The 13,258-nt window shown below is 29.1% G+C and overlaps 2 protein-coding genes across 6 annotated transcripts; one reads left to right on the top strand and one right to left on the bottom strand.

Moving 5' to 3' along the window:
- Positions 1–125: 125 nt before the first annotated feature.
- Positions 126–7,024, top strand: LOC117155497 (zinc transporter foi). 3 transcript variants are annotated; one of them, XM_076623387.1, is made up of 12 exons: positions 126–384; positions 2,032–2,753; positions 3,596–3,660; positions 3,766–4,003; positions 4,085–4,254; positions 4,343–4,531; positions 4,640–4,766; positions 4,871–5,140; positions 5,212–5,388; positions 5,480–5,667; positions 5,733–5,912; positions 6,052–7,024. In XM_076623387.1, the coding sequence occupies exons 2-11, from the start codon at positions 2,042–2,044 to the stop codon at positions 5,877–5,879; spliced, it is 2,283 nt and encodes a 760-aa protein (XP_076479502.1). In that variant the 5' UTR covers positions 126–384; positions 2,032–2,041; the 3' UTR covers positions 5,880–5,912; positions 6,052–7,024. The 3 variants fall into 3 exon arrangements, with proteins under 3 accessions (XP_076479502.1, XP_033187427.1, XP_033187428.1); XM_033331536.2 differs by lacking the exon at positions 6,052–7,024 and having other exon boundaries at positions 5,733–5,997; XM_033331537.2 differs by lacking the exons at positions 126–384; positions 6,052–7,024 and adding an exon at positions 1,828–1,947 and having other exon boundaries at positions 5,733–5,997.
- A 1,538-nt stretch (positions 7,025–8,562) lies between these two features.
- On the bottom strand, positions 8,563–13,234 carry dgt1 (KAT8 regulatory NSL complex subunit dim gamma-tubulin 1). Of its 3 annotated transcripts, none has more exons than XM_033331543.2 (8): positions 12,981–13,234; positions 12,219–12,470; positions 11,947–12,128; positions 11,688–11,856; positions 11,179–11,494; positions 10,967–11,089; positions 10,743–10,883; positions 8,563–10,663 (listed from the first exon to the last, which is right to left on the bottom strand). In XM_033331543.2, the coding sequence occupies exons 2-8, from the start codon at positions 12,461–12,463 to the stop codon at positions 10,415–10,417; spliced, it is 1,425 nt and encodes a 474-aa protein (XP_033187434.1). In that variant the 5' UTR covers positions 12,464–12,470; positions 12,981–13,234; the 3' UTR covers positions 8,563–10,414. The 3 variants fall into 3 exon arrangements, with proteins under 3 accessions (XP_033187434.1, XP_033187433.1, XP_033187435.1); XM_033331542.2 differs by having other exon boundaries at positions 12,968–13,233; XM_033331544.2 differs by having other exon boundaries at positions 11,179–11,479; positions 12,968–13,231.
- Between the last annotated feature and the right edge of the window lie 24 nt (positions 13,235–13,258).

Consider the following 13,258-nt stretch of genomic DNA (forward strand, 5'->3'; position numbering starts at 1 on the left):
AATAGGTTGGAGGATAGCGCCGCATAGGAACAGTGCTGGCAATATGACCCGTTGAAATTTGAAACCAGTTGAAACGTACGAAGTCGCGAGAGTACCACCTTGAACCAATGATCGCGTAATATCGAAGAATTTTTCGAAGTTTGTCGGTCCTGGCTCGAAGTTCGCCAGTCTACTATGTTCAGAGTATACTTGTTGCACGCGGTGGAGTTGGATCGGTGGTTGGTCGAGGAGGGAAGAAAGGGGACAGAGACAAGAGTAGAAGTAGAAGATTCTTCTTACGTTAACGTAGGACTTCGCGAGCTTTCCGCAAGCTGGTGAGCGCGTCTCGATCAATTAGCATATGCCACTTCCTAGCGGGAATTTTGTTTCACTGATTGAATAAAGGTAATTAGATGACAGTGTGCTATTATAGTGTAATCCAGCGACCGTTCATCTGATATCGTATACTGACAAAAAACAGTCGGGTCTCGAGCCAAAACTTGACACTTCTTTTTTTTTGTATTAAAGCGGGAGACCGCCTTTCTAACCTAAATTCTAAATTCTGTCATGGACAGAATGCGGGGTAGGGTAAGGAGGGCGATAACCATGAATCTCCTTCTCTTTTTGACAGCTAAAAATACGGTTTTTTGAAGGAACGACCGCAACATCGAACACCTTGACTATTTCGGATACGATACGTCGCGCACGCATCCTGACTCGTTCACGTAGTTTTGTCTCATAAAATGCGCGCTTTTTCATCTTTTACTGTATTATGTGTTTTTCTACTCTACAAACTGCGATTAGTTATATTTGTATTGGTTGGTTAACATTTCCATATCGAGTGGGAGCTATCGAGTTGTTGTGCATTCATAATTTTTTTACTTAACATTTAAATGAAAGTGTGTAATTTACGATGGATTAATACACGACTTATAAATGAAAATTGTGTGCTTTGAATTTGTCATTCACTATATACCGCCGTCGATAGAATCAGTTGACAAGATAGCTAAATTATATGTTTTGTGCGCGATTAAAATCTTTTTCTTTCTTATTTACAATTTTAATTTATGTGATAAAAATTATAATTATGTATTTGTAATTTTCATGTGTAGCAAAAAAGTAGATGTATAACGATAATTAAGTAAAATACTCGTTTTTTATTTGATATATTGTAACAATTATTAAAATTTCATTGAGGAGATGATATTAAAGCTTAATTTTAGTCTTTGTTATATCTATTGTTATGAAAATATATTCATTCTTTAGAATGAAATTAATCACTACTTAAGCTTAGATCAATTGCTATTATTGTAGAGCATATTCATTTTGTCAATCTTATCTACAGTATTGATATCTGTAATATACAGAATAATGTGCTGATCAAAATTTAATCTGTATTTTTTATAAATAGAAATAATAATATATTTGTAGTATTCACTTTTGGAAGTTGTAATGCAAGGAACATTGAAAAAGCACTAAATTATTATTGTAACATTTGCAAATTACATTTCAGTGTAAAAAATATATAATTTATATCTATGATTTCATAAGGCAATGATGAATTTGTTTTATTAAATATTAGTACTATAAAAAATTGTAAATTATATTTATCATTTGCATATAGAAAAATTAAATATTAAATAATTATTTTTATTGTTATTCACAATGTTGTTATTTATTCTTCATAATAAAATCTATTAACTTAATTAATCAACTAGTTACATTTTATAATATATTCTGAATTTATAAATGTAATGTATGATTTTCTTCTTTAAACAAATATATGATATATAATCAGTAACATTGTTAGCTGTAATTGGATTCATTATCACTGTGATTGTTGCATAGATAGCTACTTCCTATTTGATGTAATATCTTATTGCCTATACTGTGATGTAATGATTTTTTGAATAGACCATAATGCTGTATAATAGTTTGAATATACTTTAACATTATTTGCTAATAAAGGTTGGTAAATATAAGGTTTCACATATGTACATATACATATAAATTAACTATATTTAAATCAAAATCTTTTATTTCATTTTACAGAATATACAACATGTCACATCATTTTGTCACAGTTTGTGTAGTTTGTGTTTTATGTGCTGCACACACTCCATGTTCAGCACATACTGAATTCTCAACAGCGGGACAAACAACTCATAATTTTGTTAACTCTGAGAAGCAATTAGGACCTAATGAACAATTACAACCATCTTGGTTATTAATAAAATCCAAAGATACACAGCAGAGGGATGTGAGAAAATTAAATTTAAATAATCTAGGTGCTTATAACAATGGTGCTGTTGAATTTTCGAATGTGTTAGATAACAATAGCAGAAGCAAAACTATATTATTGGTACCAATTGCCACAAATGAAATCTATACTAAAAACAAAAACACAGAAATTGTAAAAGTTAACGAAAATGTTGAAATCCCAATAATAGGGGAAGATCCAAACAGCTTAGAAGATATAGAAATATTAGAAAGGCTAGGCCAAATTGAAATTATGCACAATGATGAATTAAATGCAGCACAATCTAACGGAGATCAAAATCCTCTTAACAGGATTAGGGCAAAAAGAAATGTAGATATTATAGATGAAAAATATTTCATTGAAAAGATTTTTGAAGCTTATGGAGATGGTACAAGCATAACAATGGAAGGCTTTGAAAAATTGTTAAAAAAGTTAGGACTATTGAGATTATTAACAGATATATCAAGCGTAGAAAATCATAATACTATTACTAGTCAAAATGAAAATCCACTGGGTAAGTTATTTAATTTATTGATTAAATCATTATTAGGAACATATCTCTTTAATGAATTGAAGAACTTAAATTAATTTAATAATAATTAAAAAAGAATTTATATTTAAGAATTTATTTGAAGATCAGCCTATATTATACATACATGGTATACTACTTTTAATTACCAATTACCAACCTATCAATCATAATAAGAAATAAAGCTACATCTGCTCTTATGTATATATAAGCTGATAATATTTTATCTTTATTCAATATGAGAATCATCTTGATCATAATAATTTAGCTTAACTTAAGAGTTCAAACTCCTTTTCAATTGACCTTGATTCATTAATTCATAGAGTTATTTATTGATTTCATTGGATGCTTATTTACAATTATATTAAAATGTATTCATAATATCTTATGAAATAAATGTATTTAATGCATAATATAAAGCTAGAAAAACATAGTTAAATATTAAAAAGAATCTGTAACATTCATTCTACAGTTATGAATGAATAAACAAAATTTGATAATACTTCTATTGTCTGTACAAGATATCAGTGGTTAAATAATCATATCATGTGTAATGTTATCCTCTATGTAGATAACTGACATTTTTCTATTATCAGTCACATACTATTATAGAAATGTTGTTATTATAAAGACATATATTATAATATTTTTATTATATTTTATATTATATTATATTGTATTATAATATTTTTCCAATCTGTCTTTTTTGAACACATTTATTATATGAATTATTCATGTTTTTAGATTAAATAATATTATGCAAAACTTTCCAGTATAATTTTTTTTTCCGGTACTATGAATAAATATATAATTTTTTCTTTGTGTAGACAAGTCAAAGAATTTACAAAATAATGGCCTACCAGAATATGAAAATGGAGCTAAAAAGGAACGGGTGAGATAAATTATAACAATTAAGATTACAATCTATCATACAGAAATCAAATAAATTAATATTTTTCTTAAATATTTCTCATAAATGACAATCTCGCTATTTCAGTGCTTAAGTAGTAAAGAATTATTAAGTACTGTTGCAAGAGATATGCCATACAATTTGATCACTAATAATAATTCAACATTACCAAGTTGGCTTTTTGAACGCGTGTGTCCAGCTCTTGTTTACCAACTAGCAGGTGAATCAAGCTCAGAGAGAAATGGATGTATTCGTGTACCAGAGAATTATAAGCCAATAATTAATAAATATCACGGAGAAGACGTTACTCGAAATATGGTTCAAGGTATATAATCAATATAATATCAATTAGAATTTGATATTTTTAAGTATTATAGAATTCTAAATACATGACTTTCTTATTTAGTGTGGGCCTATTCAACAATCAGTATTCTAATAATCAGTCTCTGTGGTTTACTTGGTGTAGCTGTTATACCTTTCATGGGTAAAATTTATTATCATCAATTATTGCAATTTTTAGTTGCACTTGCTGTAGGAACATTGTGTGGTGATGCTCTTATTCATCTTTTACCACATGTAAGATGTTATATAATATAAGTATAATATTTTAACATAAAGAAAATAAATTATATTACTATATAAGAAAGAATTATTCTTCTCTTAGGCAATGATGTCACATCATAATCACGAACATATTCATAATGACCATGTTGAATTAGATTCTAAAGAAGAACACAACATGAATATGTGGAAAGGGCTAGTTGCAATGATGGGTCTTGCATTATTCTTTTTTACGGAGAAAGCTTTAACGATGTTAGCAGAATGGAGGAAACTTCGACAACGTCGCAATAAGGTAAATATTAAGTCTAAAAAGATATTAGGATAAATAAAAATATATAAATTTTTCTAATATATGTATAAAATACATAAACTTTTAAATAAAAACTGTTTGTAATTTTAGCTTCCATCACGTGTTCGAGTAATGAGAGAAACTGATGGACCAAACAGCAATGTTGTTGGAGAGAAACTTTGCAAACACAAATATTCGTCGTATCCATATTGTTATGGTGAAATTAGCACGGATCAAGGTATAATGCCACGATTTAGTCAAGGTTTTAATGAAATATTTAATGCTTTTAATTCTATGTTTTAAAGAATGTTATTTATGGTAAAGAGGATATTTATTATTCAGATAATCATCATAACCGCCAACATAATAACCATGAGAGACCTCCTGTGATTGAGGAGGAAAAACCATTGACGTCTAACTGCAATTCAGTTTCAAAAATTATGACGAATGATGTAGAGAAGAAACCAACTGAAGATTGGAGATTAGAAGATTCAATTGTAAATACTAAGAAAAATACGGATGGTGCAGATATACCTTTAAATGAATCAGAAAGTTATACTGTTATTATACGCGAACATGAAATGAAACATCATGGTCATACTCATTCACATGGTACTATTAAATATATTATCTTATGTCTGATATAATATTTGTTAAACGATATAATTTAAAAATTTGTTTAGGCCACGTTCATTCTGCACCTGAATCTATGTCTAGTGTTGCTTGGATGGTAGTAATGGGTGATGGTTTGCATAATTTCACAGATGGTATGGCTATAGGCGCTGCTTTTTCAGCAAATATAGCAGGTGGCTTTTCCACAGCAATAGCTGTATTTTGTCACGAATTACCTCATGAAATAGGTACATTATACAAACATAACTTATAGTAGTAAATAACTTATTAAATCTTATAAAATATTCAGAATTTTTATCCTCTATTCCTTCATAACAGGAGATTTTGCAGTTTTGTTAAAAGCTGGTATGAGTGCTAAACAGGCTGTTTTTTATAATGTGTTATCTTCCGTACTTTGTTTGTTTGGTATGATATTTGGAGTATTATTAGGGAGCACTCCTGCTATAAGTAGTTGGATATTTGCAGCTGCTGCAGGAATGTTTATATATATAGCATTAGTAGATATGGTGAGTATAATTTTAATTCATTTAATTAATCGTAATTATAATTAAGCATCAAATGTTTTATATAGATTCCAGAATTATCTTCAAGTCACTCTGTGGAGCGTAGTTCTCAATGGCAATGTATTTTACAAGCGTTAGGGCTATCGTGTGGCCTTGGAATAATGTTAATTATAGCGCTCTATGAACACGATCTTAAAAATATATTCAGTGATTAAATTTACAAAGACTGACAAGTTTTTTGAACAATGGTAAGCTTGCAGTACTTTCTAGAACTATATTTACAGTCAACAATTAAGTCAATAAAGCTTTGACTGCCCATTCTTACCGAAACAATATTTACTGTTACTATAATATAAACAATTTACTTTTTCTCCTTCTCACATTTAGCATAAGATTTCTTATTGATAGCAACATAGTTTGTTATTAAAAACTTAAGAAGGTACTATAATGGAATAAATGTTTTACAATATTAAGAGTATTCGGTGCACAAGAACAAATGAGCTAAACAACTTGAAGAAAGTTAGGTAATTCAAATGCAACGACAATATTTGAAGTATGCTTATTAAAAATTATATTTGAGATATTGCGTTCTTTGAAAACAATAAAAACAGTGAGGATTCAAGCTAAAAGTTGAACATTTTGCAATTTATTTGATAAATTATTATAAAGATAGGTAATTGTAATCAATTTTTAACAGATAATTTTTTATATTTTATTACTAAAATCACATAAATTTATGAAAATGCCATGCAGTTCTTTATTTTAAGTCTATTAATTGTAAATGATGATTGGCTTACATCGTAAAAAATGAGAGATGTAATGTTCTAGTTAATATAAAAAAAATTGTGTACAAAAATTGAATAGCTATTACTTCATTGACATTTATTTTAATTAAAATATTTTTAGTTTAATGTACCCGATTCTCTATAAACAATATGAACATTTTCATCCTATATTTAGGTGAGATATGTGTCAGTATGTATATGTATTGACTGTTGTAACAATTATAATTAAAATCTATATTATTTCCTTAGTTATCAGACACCTAGCATTTACATGATATGTATGTGTTTTACAATTATCATTGTATCAGTACCCAAGTTTAATTGTGATATATTTAATAATTGCATTCTTTATTTTGATATAATAATTTAGATAAATACAGCTTCAGATAAATACTTTGTAATTGAATCAATGTTATACGTAATTCTATCATGAATGTATTATTATAAAAGTTAACAAAGTGCTCTATATGCTTTATGATAATTTTAAGCTAAAATAGATATATATTAGTTGAATTATAAGATCAGAAAAAAAAGCAGTGTTATCAAGTCATTTATTATTAAATTATGGAAAATTAGACACCTTGATCATAAATGCATTTTAAACTAGTATGAAAATGTTTATTTTTTGAATCTTTGGTGCTTATTTCTTTCAAATTGTTTTGTAGTAATTATTCTGCATTTGCACAAAGTTCTAAATATCATACAATACTATCAAGAAAGTGCATATACAGGATGGTTGGTAACTGGTCGTACAAGCGAAAAGGGGGTGATTCTACGCGAAAAAAGAAGTTGAAAATATAGAATAAAAATTTTTTTATTTTTTTTAATTTTTCCATTGAGACAACGATCTACAGTGAGATCCGTTATAACGTACCGCACGCGTACCGAGCCAAAATTCAAAGTCGATTTTCTCGAAAACAAAGCCTCAAGCGAAAAATTTTTATTCTATATTTTCGACTTCTTTTTTCGCGTAGAGTCATCTTCTTTCCGCTTGTACCACCAGTTACCAACCACCCTGTATATAAGTTTGTGTTTTAGTAACTAACTACCAAATAAGATGATTACTGATAATGTCACAGAGTACATATTCTAGTTTTATGTAACTATAGATACACTTATACACAAAGTAAATTCATCAAGTATGGACACAGATAAACTGAGGCGGTAAATCACTATTCATAATTGGGTATATTAAAAATTTTAAATACTCATACTGCCACAGTAATTATCAATTGTTGAATTGGTAATTACAATTATATGTACATATCTGCATGTCTTAAGATAATACACAATTAAAATTTCTGAGCTAAATATTTTTAGCTGTACTTACATAAGAAAATACAACCATTATTTACGATTGTAAAAAAAACTGAAACATCTTCAATTTTCTAAAACTGCGTTTTAAACAAAATTTGTTTGCAATTATTTCTATACAGTGCATTTATTGTTGTAATGAAGTGGAACATTCATTTTCAAAACATATATTGTGCACTTTTTTATTACTTAAAAAATTTACTATTTAAACAACCAAATTAGGGTAAAACCTCATCTACTTATTGTAAGTTACATTTATTTTGTTTGTATGTTAATGATTAATACCATGATCAATAACTATGTATTTTTTTACAGAAAATGTAAAAATTGAAAAAAAGTGTTATATTCTTGTAAGCAAAATACTTTCTTACATTATATCTTATATTAATACTAATGTATTTAACTAAATGATTTGCGCTTTTTGTAAAAATTTAAATGGAAAGCATAAACGTTAGTTTTTGGAAAAATGTTCATATATTACTCTATCCTATGGAAGATTTTAATTTCTCTTACATATAAGTGGAAATAGTAAATTTGTTGCTTTGTACTAAAAAAAGAATATTTCATTGTTTTGAGCTCATTGTTTTTCTAAGCAAATTTGTTCTTATTTGCTGTAATACATTTTGATAACTACTTTATTAATAGTTATTCTAAGATGCTATACTTAATCCTTTATTTGTAGTGATCATTATATTCTTCTCAATTAACTTTAGTATCAAATGAAACACAATATCAAAAAATAAATAATATTGAAATAATAATTTATTGGAAAAATGTCATAATAGAAGAAATAAAATAATCATTTAAGAAGGTGCATTTGTATTTTATTTTTAAAGTTGTACAATGAAAAGGTGACAGTGGCTGTCACAATATTTACAAATGAAAATGATTGTTAGTAACTGCACATGTACACAAATACATGAACATATAAATTATATTAATACATATGAGTAGTTTAGAATAATAATAGTGTAACTTCCATTATTGATTTTTCAAGAAAAACAAGCTTTTGTGAAATATTCTTGGATCAATCAAATATTAGGTCATCCCATAAGTTCGTGCCGTTTTTCGAGCGGTTATATATGTTAAGATTGTTTACATACCCTTAAGTTTCATGAAAAAATGTAATCCCCCTCTCGTTGTACAACTTCTTCCCATTTTTCTGGTAGGGCGTCTCGATAGAAGTTCTCTTGTTTTTCTTTAAAATAATTTTCTAAGTTATTTTTGAGAATGTCAATATTTTCAAATTTTTTACCTACTAAAAAGTGTTGTAATGCTCTGAACAGGTGGTAATCAGATGGGGCAATGTCTGGGGAGTATGGGGGATGTGGTAAAATTTCCCAATTAAATTCAGACAATTTTTTTGTAACGCTTTTTGCGACATGCGATCTAACGTTGTCGTGATGGAAGATAACGTTGTTCCTATTCACTAAACCTGGTCGTTTTTCAGCTAGTGCTTCCCTTAATTTTTCTAACTGACTGCAATATTTGTCTGAATTAATGGTATCACCACTAGATAAAAGTTCAAAATAGAATATTCCTTTATAATCCCACTATACACACAAAAGAACTTTACGTGGATGTAACCCTGGTTTTGCACAGCGTTGAGGTGGCTGATTTCGTTGGGACCAGCTACGTTTCCGTTCAGGGTTTCCGTAAAGTATCCACTTTTCATCACCAGTTACCAGGCGTTTAAGGAATGGCTCATGTTTATTACGCGCAAGTAATGACATGCACGCTGTTGTTCGTTCAAGACGGTTCCGTTCCATAAGTTCATGGGACATCCAAACGTTCAACTTTGACACCATCCCCATTTTTTTTAAATACCTATGAATCGTTGTCTTAGGTATTTTCAGAACATTTAACATCTCTTGAACTGTCAAACTTCGTGATTTTTCAACACGATCCCGAATTTTATCTTCGTCTGTCTGAGGAGAACGCCTGGAGCGTTCCTTGTCTTCTAAACAGAAATTCCCAGCTCTAAAACGTTGGAACCACTTCCTACAGGTGCGAGATGAAAGCGCATTTTCTCCGTAAACAGTACATATGTTTTTCGTGGCAATTATTATAGAACTTCCTTTCCGAAATTCATATAACATGAGATGTCGAAAATGGATACGCATTTCACTCATGATTTTTTACTGTTAGAAGTCACTGTGTTCACTATATTACGATCTTATCCCACGAAAATCTGCTCTAGCCTGTTTTCGATCAGCTAAGCTCAAGTGCATTGGTCCCTTATCGCCGTATGTTTATAAATCGACACATGAAATGTATACACAAAAGTCGACACGAACTTATGGGATGACCTAAAACAAGTAACGAAATGTTATCAATATTTTAATATGGTAAATGTAGTACATATGGAGGAACTTCATTGTTATACTAATACTTAAAATTGTCTTGAACATGTACGTGGTATAGTTCTATTTGTAATAAAATTGGAGATACACCACTATTATTCTGAATGATACACATCCTTTGTTGTCACACAATATTCATGTTTGAGTTCATATCACTTTTAATTTTAGGCACTTAATATACAGGTAAGAATATAGTTAAGTTGAATAAAATTCATAAATAAAATTTGCATAATTATGTAACAACAAACATTAATATTCTATGATTTGAAGTCATAGAAAAAGAGCTTGTCACACAGAAACAAGATCATCTCTATCACTCATCTGTGCTGATAAACTAAAAGCTGTATCTGTGCTAGCTTCACTATTTAAACTTTCATTAAATACTGGTTTCATATGTGCAGCATCACTCATCTCTCTCATTAATCCTGCCATATCATCGTCTGGATCAATTTCTTGAATTTCTCCTACTACATCAATTTCCACAGATTGATTATCTGTTGCTGACATTTCCTGTGCTTCAGGTTTTGATTCTTTAAACTGAATATTGTGTAATAATAATTAAAATTAATATTGTTATATCACATTTATCAATGAAAATATCTGTTTAAATATTTACCTTCATAGTTTCTAATTTACATTCAGATGGTAAGTTCATGTGAAACACGCAATTTGTATCAAAAATTACAGGTACTGGTTCATGACACTCTATATCTGCTCGAATTGCTCCACATGCTTTGAATAAAACTTGATGTTGATCCTATTAACATAATAAAATTTGTTAACTATTTTATACATTTTTTATGTTGGTTGTGATTATGTAATTAAATAAAATTATTTTACTTTAAGGATATGTTTGCGGCAATGTTTTGCAGCAGGAAGAGTTCTCTCTCCACATTTTACTCCACCTTCTGTAAAGATACATTTTGATATACTTGGTATTTTTTGAGTGGGTCCTTCAGTTGCCTATAATGAATACATAATTATAATTTTTATTATCATCGTATATTATATTAACACTATATATTATACAAAATAATAAAATTGCATTTAACCTGTGCTCTACGTTCTAAAGATTTTCTATATAATATAGCTTCAGCTCCACTTCGTCTATGATAACGATTTAAGGCTTTTAATTTTTCATAAATTTTCTTTTCTTTTGCAGTTTCTTTTGGTTGGTCATGTATACTACATAATGTTTCCTTTTCCTTTTTAAGGGCATGTAGATACTTTCGTCTTTTCTCTCTTAATATGTACTGTAGTCTTCTATACTGATCTATGTAAAGTGATTGCAGTCTAATTAGTTTTTCTCGCGCAATGTAGATCACCTCCTCAGCAGTAAAAATTCCAGCATGCCTTAAAAAATTAATACTAATGATTCCATAGAAATTACTGTTTAATTTTTGCAAAAAGCAACTACGAAAGGAAAGTAAGTAAAGATAAAGATAATTGATATAATCCCATATTTAAGATTTGCTCAAGCCAAAGCAAGCTAGCTGTTGTTCTACAGAACAGAATAAAATAATAAATTAGTATAAGTAATTATATATAAGTATATTCTTACTTTAAAGGATCTTCTTGTGCACTGTATAAACTTTCATTATCACTATCATCAAGATAACTTCCTTTTAAAGTATCAGTCACTGTTGTAGGTTCAATATCGCTATCAGAGGAACTTGCATAATCCAAAATATCACTTCCACTTGCATTTACTCTGTATGCATCAACTTCAGCTAAAAAACGATTTTAATATGATATTCCCATTTAATTTAAAATCAGCTTTAATTTTTCCTTTATTAACAGACTACTAGATCAAAGCTTACTAAAAGGGTCTAATGCTTTGATTTTTCCTTCTTCATCTTCGGTATCTTCAGTACTTGAATCTGTTTTCTTAACATAGTGACTTAAATTAAGTAAGAGCATTTCAGGCGTCTGTGGTAAAGAATGTTTTGCTGTAGATTTTATACGTGCTATTTGGGCTTTTCTAGCATGCTCATTACAATATCTGTATATATATATTAAAGATAGATTTTTCATATGTAATTTAAAATACATAATAAACAAAATATTCATTAAATTTACATTTGATACATACAAAATATCTCTTCTATCCAATTTTGGTGCAGGATTTTGACATTTTCTGCCATTACTATTATATACAAAACCACATTGCTTGAAAGGTGCATTTGGATCCTCAAGAATATGCTTGGCGCAATAAGTATATCCATCAAGACAAGGTTGTGAGCATTCATAAGATGAATATAAGCACGTTTGCATTTGTTTGGGCTTTTTTGTGGCTACAATAGTCACAGGCATTGTTGTTTTTGGGATACGAAACATAACTTACCTATGAAATAAATAAAAATTATAGAATTTTATTATAAGCTCCTCATAACGCATAAGAAAAAATCGCAAGATAACTGCATTTTATGAATTATTTCTGAAAATAAAATTCAAAAACAGTGTGATTTTCTCATATTCTAATTTCAAATTTGGCGCGAGAATTTACAGCGGAAAACAAAACAATTTTATTAATTTCATTCGTTGAAAATAATTTCGATAACGAACGATATTTTAAATATAAAAAATTATAGTATACATAACTTATTACAAATGTTCGAATTTATAACATTTTATAAAATAAAATTGTAATATAAAATGTATATGTAACAAGTGGTAGTCGCCGCCATTTTATACGTGAGATGTTGAATGAAGTCTCATTGATGTATGTACGGATTTCGAAAGAATGAGACGGCATGTGATTGGTTTTTGTGAAAATTCGAATAAAACGAAACTGAGCGGGACTTAAAAAAGCCGCGAAGCATTATTCTATTAGAAACTTACTGTGATCTCTTACATCAATTCTTCCGTGAAGGAAAGTCAGTGCCAATTGAATCACGCTTATCACCGTCAGCGTATTTCTGGATATATCAAGAGAATGAAAAAAAGATTAAGATATCGTGAAATGTAAATTATTGGCGATTGTGCAGCAAGTCTGAAGTTATATACAAATAAATGACAAACAACTCGAAAGACACACTGGATCCTTCAATAGGACAAAGATAACGGGACGCTATTACAGGGGTAACATTGGCTGCAAACACATACTACTAGCTCAACGACCACTGCGTCACT

The sequence above is a fragment of the Bombus vancouverensis genome, chromosome 12 (assembly GCF_051014615.1).
Source record: "Bombus vancouverensis nearcticus chromosome 12, iyBomVanc1_principal, whole genome shotgun sequence".
Classification (NCBI taxonomy): domain Eukaryota; kingdom Metazoa; phylum Arthropoda; class Insecta; order Hymenoptera; family Apidae; genus Bombus; species Bombus vancouverensis.

Coding starts and splice junctions, on each gene's coding strand:
- dgt1 (XM_033331543.2), bottom strand. CDS start 12,463: ATGTTTCGTATCCCAAAAACAACAATGCCTGTGACTATTGTAGCCACA. Junction 11,857..11,946: donor CAAAGCATTAGACCCTTTTA/GTAAGCTTTGAT, acceptor ATCGTTTTTTAG/CTGAAGTTGATGCATACAGA. Junction 11,495..11,687: donor GCACAAGAAGATCCTTTAAA/GTAAGAATATAC, acceptor TGGAATCATTAG/TATTAATTTTTTAAGGCATG.
- LOC117155497 (XM_076623387.1), top strand. CDS start 2,042: ATGTCACATCATTTTGTCACAGTTTGTGTAGTTTGTGTTTTATGTGCT. Junction 5,141..5,211: donor TGGTCATACTCATTCACATG/GTACTATTAAAT, acceptor AAATTTGTTTAG/GCCACGTTCATTCTGCACCT. Junction 5,389..5,479: donor CGAATTACCTCATGAAATAG/GTACATTATACA, acceptor CCTTCATAACAG/GAGATTTTGCAGTTTTGTTA.